Source organism: Budorcas taxicolor, chromosome 20 (assembly GCF_023091745.1).
Source record: "Budorcas taxicolor isolate Tak-1 chromosome 20, Takin1.1, whole genome shotgun sequence".
Lineage (NCBI taxonomy): Eukaryota > Metazoa > Chordata > Mammalia > Artiodactyla > Bovidae > Budorcas > Budorcas taxicolor.
Window position 1 is genome coordinate 6861193 of NC_068929.1, and position 14387 is coordinate 6875579.

At 39.7% G+C, this 14387-nt stretch overlaps 1 protein-coding gene across 2 annotated transcripts; it reads left to right on the forward strand.

The window, feature by feature from the left end:
• The first annotated feature begins 1205 nt into the window (after positions 1-1205).
• Positions 1206-13819, forward strand: NPM1 (nucleophosmin 1). Of its 2 annotated transcripts, none has more exons than XM_052659080.1 (11): positions 1206-1347; positions 3154-3233; positions 3793-3912; positions 4200-4293; positions 4496-4602; positions 4702-4772; positions 7888-7951; positions 8296-8379; positions 9129-9230; positions 10967-11041; positions 13454-13819. In XM_052659080.1, exons 1-11 carry the CDS (start codon positions 1290-1292, stop codon positions 13490-13492), a joined length of 894 nt encoding a protein of 297 aa, XP_052515040.1. In that variant the 5' UTR covers positions 1206-1289; the 3' UTR covers positions 13493-13819. The 2 variants fall into 2 exon arrangements, with proteins under 2 accessions (XP_052515040.1, XP_052515042.1); XM_052659082.1 differs by having other exon boundaries at positions 7888-7942.
• Positions 13820-14387: the final 568 nt, after the last annotated feature.

Below are 14387 nucleotides of genomic sequence, written 5' to 3' on the forward strand. Positions count from 1 at the left end.
ATGTTTAAGAAGTGCACTGCCTCAGCCCCTCATACAATGAGGGTCTCATATAAGCACCCTCATATAATCCTGCGAGCTGTTTGAGATGGATGTTAGTATTGAACTTGGAGCTAGAGAACCCTGTCAGTAATCACCTCATTAGTTTGGGCACCGGCTGGTTTCCTTATCTGAGAAGTGGGGATAGTCACACATATCTCACAGGATCTTACAGTGCGCACTCCGACGTGTCCGAGTCTTTGCGACCCTTTGGACTGCAGCTCGCCAGGCTCCTCTGTCCCTGGAATTTCCCACAGAAGAACACTAGAATGGGTTTCCATTTCCTACGCTAAGGGATCATTCTGACCCATGGATCGAACCGGCGCCTCCTGAGTTGCAGGCGGATTCTTAACCCTGAGGCTTCGGGGAATAGCAGTTTAAAACCTTCGGTCTGGAGAAATCACCCAGGCTTGGTTCCTGCCGTGCTCATGAAGAATAGGCCGATTCAGTCCCTTTTTGCCTCCGAATGACATAATGAAGGACAGCTTCGGAGATGTTTCCTCAGAAAGGACAGGGCGATTAAAAACAGTTGAATGAGAGTGACCAGCAGCTACATCTTTTCTCTCCAACAGATGATATTCCATAGTCCACTGTATGTGGAACCACAAGCTTTACCTTTAGGGAAACAATAAATTCTGAGCCCAGCCCTTCAGGCAAGTCAAATAAAAACCCGCAGTGGTTATGCCTGTGTGGAGGCCTGCGAGGCACGAGGGGATGGAGAAAGGTGAATGGAGCCGCTCTCCGACCCACCAGCTCGCCCGCCAGTGCCTAACCCAGCTCAGCGTTGCCGGCGCCATCTTGCTGGGTGGGCTGCGCAGGCTTTTGGCGCAAGGCCCGCGCGCCAGAGCGGGAGAGGACGTGGAAGGCTTGAAGGGAGGGGGGATCGCGCGCTACCCGGGGAAGCACGCCTGCGCACGGGACGCAGCTGCTGCGGAGGGGTGGGGCTGAGGTACAAGTGCGCGTGCTCGGTGGGAGCCCGCGGAGTACCTGGAGGAGGTGGGGGGCGAGGTAGAAAGGAGTGAGGTTGAAGAGCGCTTGCGCGCGAGAGCGACCGGGAGGGGCGGGTGCCCCGGAGCACGCGCGCGGAAACGGGACTTGAGGAACTCTCGCGAGATCTCCAGGGTGCTATATATGTACGCGGGGAGCCCGCGTCCTTTCCCTGGTGTGATTCCGTCCTGCGCGGCTGCTGGTTCGAATAGTAGTCGTTTAATTCCGTCCGGCTTCTCTCCCACATAAGTGCGTGCCGCCAACCCATGGAGGATTCAATGGACATGGACATGAGCCCCTTGAGGCCCCAGAACTATCTTTTCGGTAACTGCTGGGGGGTTGGAGCGAGGCCGCGGAGGGCCTGGAGGCTTTGATGGGGGAGTGTAATCATGTTGAGGCCTGGGTTGGCGGAGAAAACTAAGCAGGCTGGAGCTCTGAGGGAGTCGGAAGCGAGCTGCTAGGATTCTCCAGCCTGAGGGATGGGGATCCAGGAGAGTCGAGCCGGCAGCACGGAGGGATGGTGGGAAGGAGGGACGGCCTGAAGGCTGGAGCATGAGCGGTCGGGGCCTAGGGCCTGAAGCAACTTGGGAGCGACAGGTTGAGAGTTTGGCGTTAGCTGGGGCCCATGGTAGAACTCCGGCTAGTTATTCTTGGGGCTTTGTGACTTGGTAGGCTTCTGATTCCGGGCGGGTGCCTGATGCTGATCCCCGGGTTGGTGGTGCAGGAGGTTGTGTGGTTTCGGAGTGTGAGGCCTGAACCTCCTTTCTGAACGAGAGGATGGATTGAGCATGGCGTTGTCATCGGGCCTCAGGGTCAGGACTGTAGGGCCAAGACTCGGTCCCGTTGCTTCGGCCGGTTACGCGGGGAGGGGAGGTGCGGCCCGGCCGGGCGTGAGGAGGCCGCGACCGCTGGGAGCACGTGGTTGCCACGTGGTTGGGAGGAGGGGGTGTGGGCGCTACATCCGGGGCTTTCTGGTGTCTTGTCACCCCCAAGCCTGGCGACTTAGGGCTTAATTGAGGCTGGTGGGCGGGAAATGTTAGGTGAAGTGGTTGGTAGCGCCAGGACTCTGGAGGTCTTTGTTCAGTGCTTAACATCTATGTTGGTAGTACTCGTTTAGAGAACCCTTTTTCTAATTTCACCGCGCCCACTTTACAGACGTGGTACTGAACTTAGAAGCGGCTTAAGGAAAATTAGACGATCCTTGCTTCCAGGACTATTGCATTACAAATGATTTGGGGCGGTAGAGGGAGACCAGGGAAGGCAGCCTTCTGTTAAACTTGGAAGGTTTGGGGGATTTCCCTCTCACGCACAGTGTACCATGCTAAGGGTCTTTCTTGGTTTTTCAGTCTCAACTAAACTTAATTGTTGACGCCATTTCCTTGTGTCAGGCTTTGAGGCATCTCTTCCAGTAACTATTAGATGGTAATTAAATAGAACTATTTAAAATTTAATTCTGATGGTATTTCAAATAATTGCCTATTCATGAATGGTAGTTGTAACATGCACTATATACGTTAAGGCTTTTATTCTTAGCATTTTGAAAAACTAGCGTTTCGGATCTATTTCTATCAAAATTTTTGTTAACTCTATTAGAAATATCCTTAACATATTTCCATGTTTTAATTTCTGAGCAGAATTGAATGTGCATGATTTCTGACACCTCAGAAGTGGAATGTTGACCCCTGTAAGGAGTTTAGTTCTACGTTTGTAGTTTTTCTGCTACAAATACAAGCTGTTGATGTAGGTGTTTGTGTAACTCTTGCCACTTCTAAATTTGGTTGGCACTTTTTTGGGGAATTTTGGTAGGTAATCAACTTTTTTAAATAGTGGGATTTTATCAGCATTGTTAGGATCGGTTTGAATTCCAGCTTTACTAAATTTTTGATCCTATTTCTGAGACTATGTAATTGAGAATTAAATAGTATAGGGGGAAAGTGGAATTTACGCTCTGTATGGATGTTATTTGATGTTGATAAACTTGTGATCAAGAAATGCAGGGAGTGGTACCTCTTCCTTTTTGGTAGCTAGAATAGTAAAAATCCCTTTACAAGTTAATGCTTTAGTTACACACACTGAAGTTTCAGTGTTACTTTTCTCCTTGTTACAGTTGGTTTTGTTCTTAATTTACAGGTTGTGAACTAAAGGCTGACAGAGATTATCACTTCAAGGTGGATAATGATGAAAATGAGCACCAGTTATCTTTAAGAACGGTACTTAAACTTTTCAAAATAGATTACATAACTTTTCTTGATTTCAGCCTTTTAGTTGTTATTAGTTAAGTGTGGCTTAATACTTTATAATTGTGTTTTTCTGAGTAATTGTACATACTGGATTTTCTAAATGTGTGACAGGAAACTTGGCCTCTTTACCACTTGGCAATTGAAAAGTCCAGTCACACTGTTCAGCTTTCCTTATTTGTGTACTTCACTTCTTCGGTTGGATTAAAAAGCCTTTTAAGAGAGGGATAGATACAGATATTACTTTGTTCCCCACAGACAGCCTATAGCCTACAACCTAAGTTGTAAGTGTCTAATAAACGTTAGGTGACTTATACTTTGCATGCGTGATGACATAAACATATGTGTTATCAAATGTGTTTTTCTGTGTTTAGATTTACTGAATCTTAGTCGCATAAAACTTGAAGACAGCATTGTGCCCAAGTCAGTTTCTCTGGTCAGTGGTCATAATGAAAGGTTATAATTGTCTGCTTTTAAAACAACTAGTTTGCAGGGCTTGTAGAAAGTTGAAGCACTGTTTTTGTCTTTACAGGTCAGTTTAGGGGCTGGAGCAAAGGATGAGTTACACATTGTTGAAGCAGAGGCGATGAATTATGAGGGCAGTCCAATTAAAGTAACACTGGCGACTTTGAAGATGTCTGTACAGCCAACGGTAAGGGCGCACGAGTACTTTTCGTCTAATTTTGTCTGATTAGATTTTATTCCAATTCTGTCACATTAAGATATCATTTAGGTTACTCTTCTGTCACTGGGGTGACTGATAACTCTTGAACATGGTGGTAGCTGCTTGTTGATGAAAAAACAGACTCACTGATGTGTTCATTTGGCTGATGGGTTTGCTTGTTCAGAAACATTTTAAAGTTATGAACAGATTTCATACCAAACATGTAACCTTTTATTTTTTTCCACAATATTTAGTGGTTTATAATTTCTTTTTAGGTTTCTCTTGGGGGCTTTGAAATTACACCACCTGTGGTCTTACGGTTGAAGTGTGGTTCAGGGCCTGTGCATATCAGTGGACAGCACTTAGTAGGTATGTTACACTGTTTATTCTTCTTAATGCAGTTGCCTTGTTCCCAATTTGGACTTTCTAAAGTATGTTTAGTTCTGGTGCTCCTGTCTGTAATAGGTTCAAGTGGGAACCTAGTAATTTATAACTAGAAAAGCAGTGTTTTTTTTTTCTGAGTTCTTGCTGTTGAGTTTTAGTAGTGGCTAACAGAAGAAATTTATTTTAGCTGTGGAGGAAGATGCAGAGTCAGAAGAAGAGGAGGAGGAGGAGGTGAAACTCCTAAGTATATCTGGAAAGCGTTCTGCCCCTGGAAGTGGTAGCAAGGTTCCCCAGGTATGGATGTAATCTACTACACGTAATATGTTCTTGCCTTTAGTTCAGTAGTTTGGATAAGCACTTACTTATGAGTGTGTGTCCAATTATTTTTTAAAGAAAAAAGTAAAGCTTGCTGCTGATGAAGATGAAGATGATGATGACGATGACGATGACGATGATGAAGAAGAGTAAGTAGTAAGCCCTTAGAGTCTTGACGTGGTTGTATGGGAGTGATGTGGGGTTAAGTAACTGGTTTACGTACACAAGAGGTGAATGGTCAGTGGTTGTCAGTAAGGATGAAGTATGACGTATGTTAAAGGATGAAGTATGAAGCATTTCCTAAATATATTTGACTAGGTTCCTTTTTTCCCTGGGGAGGATTTGGTGGATACATTACTGTATGCTGTCTGCTGTATTTTATTACTGTACAGTAATAAATGGATTAGGCCTAAAAAGAATCTGAATAGCTCCAGCTGTATACATTTTGTAAGTTGTCACATGATGATTTTTTTCCCCAGAAAGGATTTTGGCCCGTGGTTGTGTGGTCCTTAGGAGAGAATTAGATTCTAAAAGGGAGTAGGGTTTTATTGGAGAGTTAAATGATTGTAAACAAGATTTGATATGTTTATTAACTAGGTTGGACTGTGGTAAAGTTACAAACGTGCTATGGAATAAAATGTTAGTCATAATTAGTCTTTCCTATATGTAGCAATGTAAAAATTTGTTAGTACTGATTGAATGTTTAATTGCCTGACAGCTTTGTTCTTGAGTTCTCACGTTGGTCCATACATACTGAAACCAACTGAAGTTGGAATCTAACACAGGCTCTGAGAGAACATGCACTAATGAAAAATAAAATCTGCAAACCGGCTTTCAGTAACCTCAGCTAGCCAAGCTGGTAGTTACTTAAAAAGGTCTTTGAGCATGATTAAGAAAGCAGAAAATAGGAAAGAGTTGAATGCTTAAAATTCTAAGTTACCTAAAATTCTAAGTAATTTTCAAGACTTCCTATCTTTAAAAGGGATAATTCCTGATGTAAGTACAGTGTAAATAGTTGGTGTTCTTGTCTTCCATGTCTCCTTTAAGTGTTCTTCAATTAGTTGATCAGGGAGGAATGAATAGTGTAGATGGTTAGCAGGTCCAAATCAGGAAGATTTTTGGTAAAAGGGGGAAGTGTATCGTCAGATACATGAGTAAGTAGAGGCAGTTAATAGATCCGTTGAGGGTACAAGTTTTAGATTCTGTTGGTTAGGAGGTAATGATCAGTGGGTCCTGTTTTGGGGGTGGAAAGGGTATGGTGTGGGGTTGGTTGACTTGCTGTTGATGTAAGCAAGAAAAGCTGAAGACCATTTAGTACATTTAAAAGTTTAATATGGCCAACACAACACTGTTAACTGTATTCCAGTATAAAAAGTTTAAAAGTTACGGTTTCCAGATGCAACCTTGGTAGATGATTGTTACTGAGTGGCCCAGGCAACTGTAACGGGTGACACTACAGGACAGTTTTCAGGGGCCGGGAAAGTGTTAGGTGCGCAAGCCTGGTTGACCTGGGGCCCCTGTTGGGCAAGAGTGGCCGTTCTCCAAGTGGCCCGTGCTTAGGGCTGAGTCCTGATGCTCCTTGGGCTGTACTTCCTTCCAAGTTGTAGGTTTTCCCACAGGAGCCAGGTCAAGTGAGGGGGTAGTGGAGACTGTTCTGGTTCTACATTGAGGTGGCAATGGGAAAAGTGGGGTTATCCAGAAAAAACACCCTCTCCACCTGTTTTGTTAGGCAATATTCTGATGAAGTGAAACTGCTTACAGTACTGGTAGTGGTTGTATATAAATCATTGTCATCTTTTCATTATGGGTGTAGCATGTGTAGTTTTTGGGTACTAGGGCCAAAATTGATTTTAAAAATCCCTGATAAAAGTCACTTAAAAGATTTTATATGCTTTTAGTGTAAATTATATGGTACTTGATGCAGTTAACACAGCAGATGTTTTTCTCTGGTATTGGAAAAGAAGTGTTTCTTTGGTTGAACATAGATAAAGTTGTCGTATTTTTGAGACTATATAATACTCAGTTTGTGAGGTAATTAAAATTTCAAGCAATTCCACTATTTCCTGTTTCAGACTTGTGGACTTCTCTAATAATTGGATTCCACTCCCCACCCCCAACCCCCCAGTTTGTACATTTAGAGTGTACAATTCTGTAGTTGATGGTATATGCCCAGTTGGGCAGCCAATTTCAGAACCTTTCATCACCTCAAAAGAAACCAAGGTATAACCCCTCATTTTCTCCAGCTCTAGTCAACCACTAATACACTTTTTTTTTTTTAGATTTGTCTGTTTTGGATGTTTCATATAAATGGAATCATAATATGTACCTTTTTCTGCTGGTTGGTTTCACTTGGCCTCAGTGTTTTTAAGATTCACCTTTGTAGCATGTGCCAGTACTTGTTTTATATTATTGAGCTATAAGAACTTTTGTATGTTTTGGAAACAAATCCCTTAGAATTTACAAATGTTTTCTCCCATCCCATGTGTTGTCTTCTTTGTGTGACAATCCTTTACAGAAAAGTTTTTTACTTTCATAAAGTCCAGTTAATTTTATTATTTGTGCTTTAGGTGTCAAACCTAAGAACCATTCCAGTTTTATAATTTTAGCTCATTTTTGATCTTTTATCCATTTTAAATTGTGTATGTACTGTGTTTTGTATGTACTGTGAGGCAGGAGCCAGGTACTGTGAATACCCAGTAGTCCTAGCACCATTTGTGAAAGATCTTTCCCCATTGACTGGTCTTTCCCCCCTTCTTGAAGATAGTTACTATGCTTACATAGTTTTTGTTTCTGGCCCCTTCAGTTCCATGTCTGTCCTACCTCTAGGAAAACATTCTGATTTTAAGTGTGCAGTTTAGTAGTTTTAATCATCATGACATTTTGTTTAACAGGTCAGGCTCGGCTACTAATACTAAAAACCATAAGCACTGAGTAAAAAGTCCCCATTTCCACCTTTCCTCTGGCAGCCACCCATCTTCTGGTTTCTGTAGAGTGATCGCTTTAGGTAAACCTCAGATAAGTAGAATCGCACAGTATTGGTCTTGTGTCTGTCTTGACTGTCTCACTTAGTGTAATGGCCGTAAGGTTCATCCATATGCTGCATTTGACAGGGTTTCCCTTAAGGATTGTGCTTTCAGTTCTTTTGTCAACCCCCAAAAGTTTGATTTGCTTTGACTAAACTTGCAAGTTCTTCTACTTTCTAGATAAGCTTTCTAGATTTGTTGAGTACATTGAATAAGTAATACGCACTTACTTCATTTGTAGTGATGATGATGACGATTTTGATGAGGAAGTTGAAGAAAAAGCTCCAGTAAAGAAAGTAAGTAAGGTACAGTAATTTAAGATTGTTGGAAATAGTAACAAAAGGTGGGGATTTTTTGATGCCATTGCTTGTTTGATGGTTATCAAAAGTTGTCGTTGAAGATGCTGATCTCCTACTTAAAATTGCTCTTGAGTAGGGCTGTTTTGGAAACATTCCTAATAGTGAAGAATGAACTTGTTTTCTTTGTGTAGTAGTAGCCTTCTCCCCATTAGCCCTTTAGTGAAAATGATTATTTTATCTTAACCTGACTGCTGCTTTTATATGGTTTGGGGCAGTTTAATTTGCAGTAACTCTGTTCTGTAGGGAGGGGCATTGATTAAGATTAATGTGATGAATTTAATTAATTACAGTCTGTACGAGATACTCCAGCCAAAAATGCACAAAAATCAAACCAAAATGGAAAAGACTCAAAACCGTCAACACCAAGATCAAAAGTAAGTGGCAACAGATGCACTAGCGTGAGCTTCACTGAAGTGGTTAGGCTCTCCTGCTCTCACAGAATCTGGTAGGCCTTTGGAGAACGACTTCAGGGTGTCAGAAGAGCTAAAATGTGCTTATTTTATCGGCGTTCATCCTGTGCTGGACAGTTGACCCTGGAACGATTTTAAGCTGCATGGGCCCATTCGTCACGGGTTTAAGTGGTAAACACTGTAGTACTGCACATCCATGGTTGGTTCAGTCTGGATGCAGAGGGATCCCAGATGTGGAGGGCTGACAGTAAGTCAGTAATAGGCATATTATTGACCATGGTGAGTGCTGGGGTCATCTGTTGACATTCACTGGTCAACTGTATATTGCGGCTGGCTTTCTCATAAGGAAGAAAGCCAACAAAGATTCCTGTGATACTGTGTTATATAAGGGTTCTTCCTTATATATAAAAGGTATATTTATCACATAGGGCAGTTTCTCACAGCTGGCTGCATATTGGGAGATTTTTTCTTATGTTCTGTGGAATGGGCCCCAGGCATAAAACTAATACCTTTGATTCATTCTTGGGTACCTTCTAGTTTCCTTTTCCTTTCGTAAGGAATAATTTAAGGGCAAAAATAATTGTTCAGATGAATTAATTTATATTGGTAACTCAACTCTGGTGTATACACGCTTGTTTTTATAGTAAAGGATTTAAGAATTTTATTTATTGAGAAAATCCAGATACTGTGTTGAAATTTACTTTTTCTTCCAGGGTCAAGAATCCTTCAAGAAACAGGAAAAAACACCTAAAACACCAAAAGGACCTAGCTCTGTAGAAGACATTAAAGCAAAAATGCAAGCAAGTATAGAAAAAGTGAGTAAAATAATATTCCTTCAACTTTCTGGGGATTGGAACAGGACTGTTTCTCATTTTTTATCCCAATATACCTGCCCTTTTGTGGTGTGAAATTCTCTCAAAAATGGCTTATTAGTTTATAATCTCTGGTGATTTCTTTTTTTGTATATTTGAATTTACATGTGCTTTATTTTCCATTATAAAAGGAACACAAGTAAGTTGATTGTAAGATATATTCTGACTTTAGATGTTAAATTAGACCATTTCCCATTGCCTGTTCTATTCGTAAGATGCCACAGTACCAGCAGAGGGCGTATGAGTCTTCTAAAATTGCAAACAGCTGGAAATGTAGTCTGGCTGTTACAGTTTAAAAAAAATTACTCACTTTTGACTAGTCAGAAACATTCTTCAACAAATGAATTATTTCTGTTTGCCTTTTGCACCAAGGTGTCACCAGTCAGTACATGTGATGCTTGAATATTTGAATGACAAACATGTTTACATTTAGTTATCTTTTGTCTTAAATAGTGGCAACATGTGAGAAAAAGATTAGCTTTTGTCCTACCTGCCTGATTTGTAGTTGGGCGAATCTACATTTCATGGACTTTGGTGAACTCTGGAGTATGGCGTAATTGATTTAAATGCCTTGAAACATATTTGAGAGGAACCTTTAAAATTCTGTGAACAATATTAATATTCTTAGACCTCAATTATTGAAAATAAATGTAGAATTGAGAGGAAAAGTTAATGACTCCTTTTCCCTTGTTTGCTCTATGCCTTCTAGGTTCTGCAAGGCTTCAGTAGATTTCCTTTCCTAATGCAGTTATGAGTCAGTTGGAAAACTAACATTTTAGAACAGAATGTATTTCTTGATTTGTTTCAGTACTGCTGTAAACCTTTTAGCCTTCCTGGTATCACTGCTGTGTCTTTATCCCTTGCATACAGTGCTTGACTGACAATTTAGATATCCTCCCCCTCAATTTTAATATGGTCCTATCTCCTTGGTTTAATTGCAGGCACATTGAACAGCCCTGGGCACTACTGGTAAATTAAGCCCAAAGATGGGGAGAGGAAAAGGAGAGACACATATAGTCCAAACTGAGTATCATCAACAATCCAGACTGAAGTCTTCTATTTTAATCTCAATCCCCTTTCCTGATTGGCCACCCACCCACACCGCTTCCAGGCTGGAAGCAATCAATTGATCTCCTAAAACACTTTGCCTGCTGTGATTCAGTGAACCTTATACTTTGCTTTCTATTTGTACAATTGCCTCGCCTCTGACCATGTATTTCCCTAGCTGCTCAATAAATATTTGAATCAAATAACAGATGTGGCAGTAATTTAAAAGTAAATTAAAGTGAGGTTTATTTTCTAGGTGATAAGACAGTTAAGAATTCACCACACCTGAAACTCCTTCCTCTTTCTTAAATGCATAGAAGATTCAGGTTAACAATTTTTGTCACTTGTATATGATACTCAAAGGGGCTATCTGTTTTTTAGAGTGGTTGGGAGTGGGTGGGCGGAAGTCAGAAACTTATTCAGTATGGAAGACCTAGGTCCTAATATGCTCTGCAAACGTCTTTCTAGGCTTTTTTTAAAAGGATTTATTCAGTATTAAAAGATTTGAAATGACAAGGAATGATCACAAATAATCCCGTGTCATAAATAGCACGCAGATCTTTGAGGAATTTCATAATGATCTCCCTCAAAAAATGCTTCTATACTTAGCCTTAATGCTTTTGTCTCCATAGGGTGGTTCCCTTCCCAAAGTGGAAGCCAAGTTTATCAATTATGTGAAGAATTGTTTCCGGATGACTGACCAGGAGGTAACTGAACTTTCTGGAGACATGACCAAATCCAGAATTTTTATTGTGATTTATTATGGTTGTTTAGTCTCTTTAGGTATTGGCTTCTTTTAAAAGGTTCCTAACCACAGACAATACTTCAGATTAAATACATGGAAACTCTTAAGAATTTAGTTGGCAAAAACTGAGAAGATAACTTTTTTAGTACATTTTTCCCAGCTTTTATATAGTTGGTAAATTATTTCTTGGTTACTGAACTCAGTTTGCTTTTGGTACCATGTTGGCTAAGAAAATGAGCTGTGGTTTTCCTTGCTGCTCCATTTGGCTCCTTGGGACAGTCTGATCTTTTTGCTTTCTTAAGAGTTGGCAGAGATGATTTTCTTCATAGATGTTATGGGAAGTACATGTTGCTGAAATAGACCTAAGTGTAAAATCTGGAAGCAGGAAGTCAAGTTGTACTCAATATATTGATTTAGATTTTATATTTCTTAATATGAAGGCATTTTGTCAGTAAAAGAAAAATCATTTATTTTTACTGTCTTCTAGTTGACGACTCAAGTTATAAAGGAAAATGTAAAGACTGTTACACAAGGTTGCTAGGCATTATGTACATACAGGACATGGTCTGTGTTGTTTTTGTCAGGACCCCCTAAATCTCCTGTGTTCAGCTTTCTTCAGTAAATTAAGAAATTTGTTACTAGAGCTCTTTTTCTGCCACAGTATTTAGTACTTAAATCACTTAATGGCAACACTTTTTCTCAGGTTTGAAAGCCTTGCAGTGACTTAATATTCTTTACGTGAGTTAGCCTTCATTGCCGTGGCCTTGAGATGATCAGATTGAATCTTTTTGATTCTTTTGGTTGCTGTTCTTTCTTTATGTGTATTTGAATTCCAGAATGCCAGTGTATATTCTGTGAATTTTCTGAATAGCGGGCATTTTAGTAAAATAAAAGCCCTTTTAAGATGGTACAGTAGATAATTATTAATTCAGTGTTGAAAATCATGGCAAGTGAGATATATAAATTATCATCTGTAACTGGTAAGCATAAGAAAATATGTAATTTAAGCTAATACCAAAGGAAGTGGTAAAATATAACTTTTGATGAAGAAAAATTCATGTGATGATAAAGTTGAAATTGCAAAGGCCTTCCAAATAGTATAATACCAGTCTTGTAGCTGAGATGACTGAACTCACTGCTATCAGAAGTATTTTCTGACTTCAAAACTGAAAGCATAATTTGAAGTGCCAAGATGAAATTCCTGTAATTATGAAAAATATGATCATTCACTTCACTATTAATGGAAATTACCAAAACACTGAATGTGTCACATTTTTATTGCACAGTTGCAGATATGAATAATCACAGTGTATAAAATACCTTCCCATTGCTTGCGCAGTTTTTCTTTAGAGTTGCTTGTGAGAATTAGGCTAATAAAATCTAAATGGGACCTGAGAAATAGCAACCTTTTGCAGAAATTCTTGAATTAAAGAGTTAAGAAAATGTACTACCTTTTGAGGAAATAACTGCAGATAAAAGTTTTGCTGAATGTTTGTATAAAGGTGCAAACAATGTTTGGTCAAGGTTGAAGCATGAATTACTCCAAGGTCAGTATTCTCTATAAAGCAGATCAAGGAACATCTGATAACCTTTTGACTTCTTCAAATACTGTGAAATAGTTCGGTATTTGTATTTAACTTAATGATTAGAGAATGACATGATACTCAGTTCCTGTTGATATGAAGCAGTACAATATCATTAGTTTTCAGGAATGGAAAGACAAGTCGTGGAAGATGGTTTTATGTGTTTAAACTGGAAGAGCTTGTCTGAGTAACTAATATATATATATACTGCCTCATATGTCTACTCATTAATAAAATAATTTGGATGTGACCACTCTAGAAACTTAAAGTGTACCAAGATAATAAGCCTAACTAAGGAATTTATAAGCAAATTCTATAAAACAAGGAACTATTAAGATATCATGGAAATATAATTAGAGATAAAGAAGGATATAACTGGTATATAGTTTATTTCAGATAAATGTAACTTTTTAGTATATGTCCCATGTACAGGTGCATGTTTTTCTCTGAATTTGGCCCTAAAGCAGGTGGCATTGAGGCAACATTGACCAAACTAGTCTGATTTCCTTAGCTAAAGGTCTAAGCTATTAAGTGTATATTAGTATGAAAGTGACTTTGCGTACAAGAATCCTATAATTTATGTAAATGTATGATCATTCAATTTATGTTCAATCATTCAATTTGAAATTAAATTGTAAGTTTCCTTGAAATCAGTTATTAATTAACTAGAGTGAACCTTTTTGGTGGTGGAATGAAAAATAGCTATTTTGAATTGTACAGAGACGTGGTTTAATTTATTGGTGTCTATGAAGTGTTGTGGTTTTTCAACCACATTTCTTTTTTTTTTCCAGGCTATTCAAGATCTCTGGCAGTGGAGGAAGTCTCTTTAAGAAAATAGTTTAAACAGTTTGTTAAAAATTTTCCGTCTTATTTCATTTCTGTAACAGTTGATATCTGGCTGTCCTTTTTATAATGCAGAGTGAGAACTTTCCCTACCGTGTCTGATAAATGTTGTCCACGTTCCATTGCCAAGAATGTGTTGTCCAAAATGCCTGTTTAGTTTTTAAAGATGGAACTCCACCCTTTGCTTGGTTTTAAGTATGTATGGAATGTTATGATAGGAATAGTAGTAGTGGTGGTCAGACAGATGGGAATGGTGGGGAGACAAATATACATGTGAAATAAACTCAGTATTTTAATAAAGTAGCCCTGTTTCTCTTTCTATTATCCTCTTTATACTTTGTCAAAGAAATACATTTACATAATCAAATGTTCCTCAGACCTTCCTACCACCCAACCTAGCCTTTCACTCCCAAAGAAAATCTGGCATGTTAAATAACCTGCAGCAGCCTTTCTCAGCCTGGCTTCTCTGTGTGAACCAGAACAGAAAATGCTTTCTGTGACTGCCTTTTTCAGTACATAAGGTATTTGAGATGCTTGGGGGAGGATAATTTATTGCATGTAGCGGTTACTTTAGAACATTAGGGGACTAATCCTTAGAACCCCTGTAAACTGTCTTAGCAAGATTCAATTGCATGACGGGGCAAGATTCCTCTGCTACTTGTCTTGCTGTCGTGTGTCCTCCAATAGTTTCTAAGATTGCTTTATTGATGCTGTTCTGGAGTTTTATGTCTTGCAATCTCCTGGACCCTGGGTGGACTGTGGGTCTAGTCTTGAGACTCTCAGGTGTTTTCTTGGGAGATTTAAGCCTCCTGCTAAACTCCCATGCATTCTTAGGCCTGTATGATTCTTTGTTTATCCTCATTCCTTTTTGTTTAAACTTGG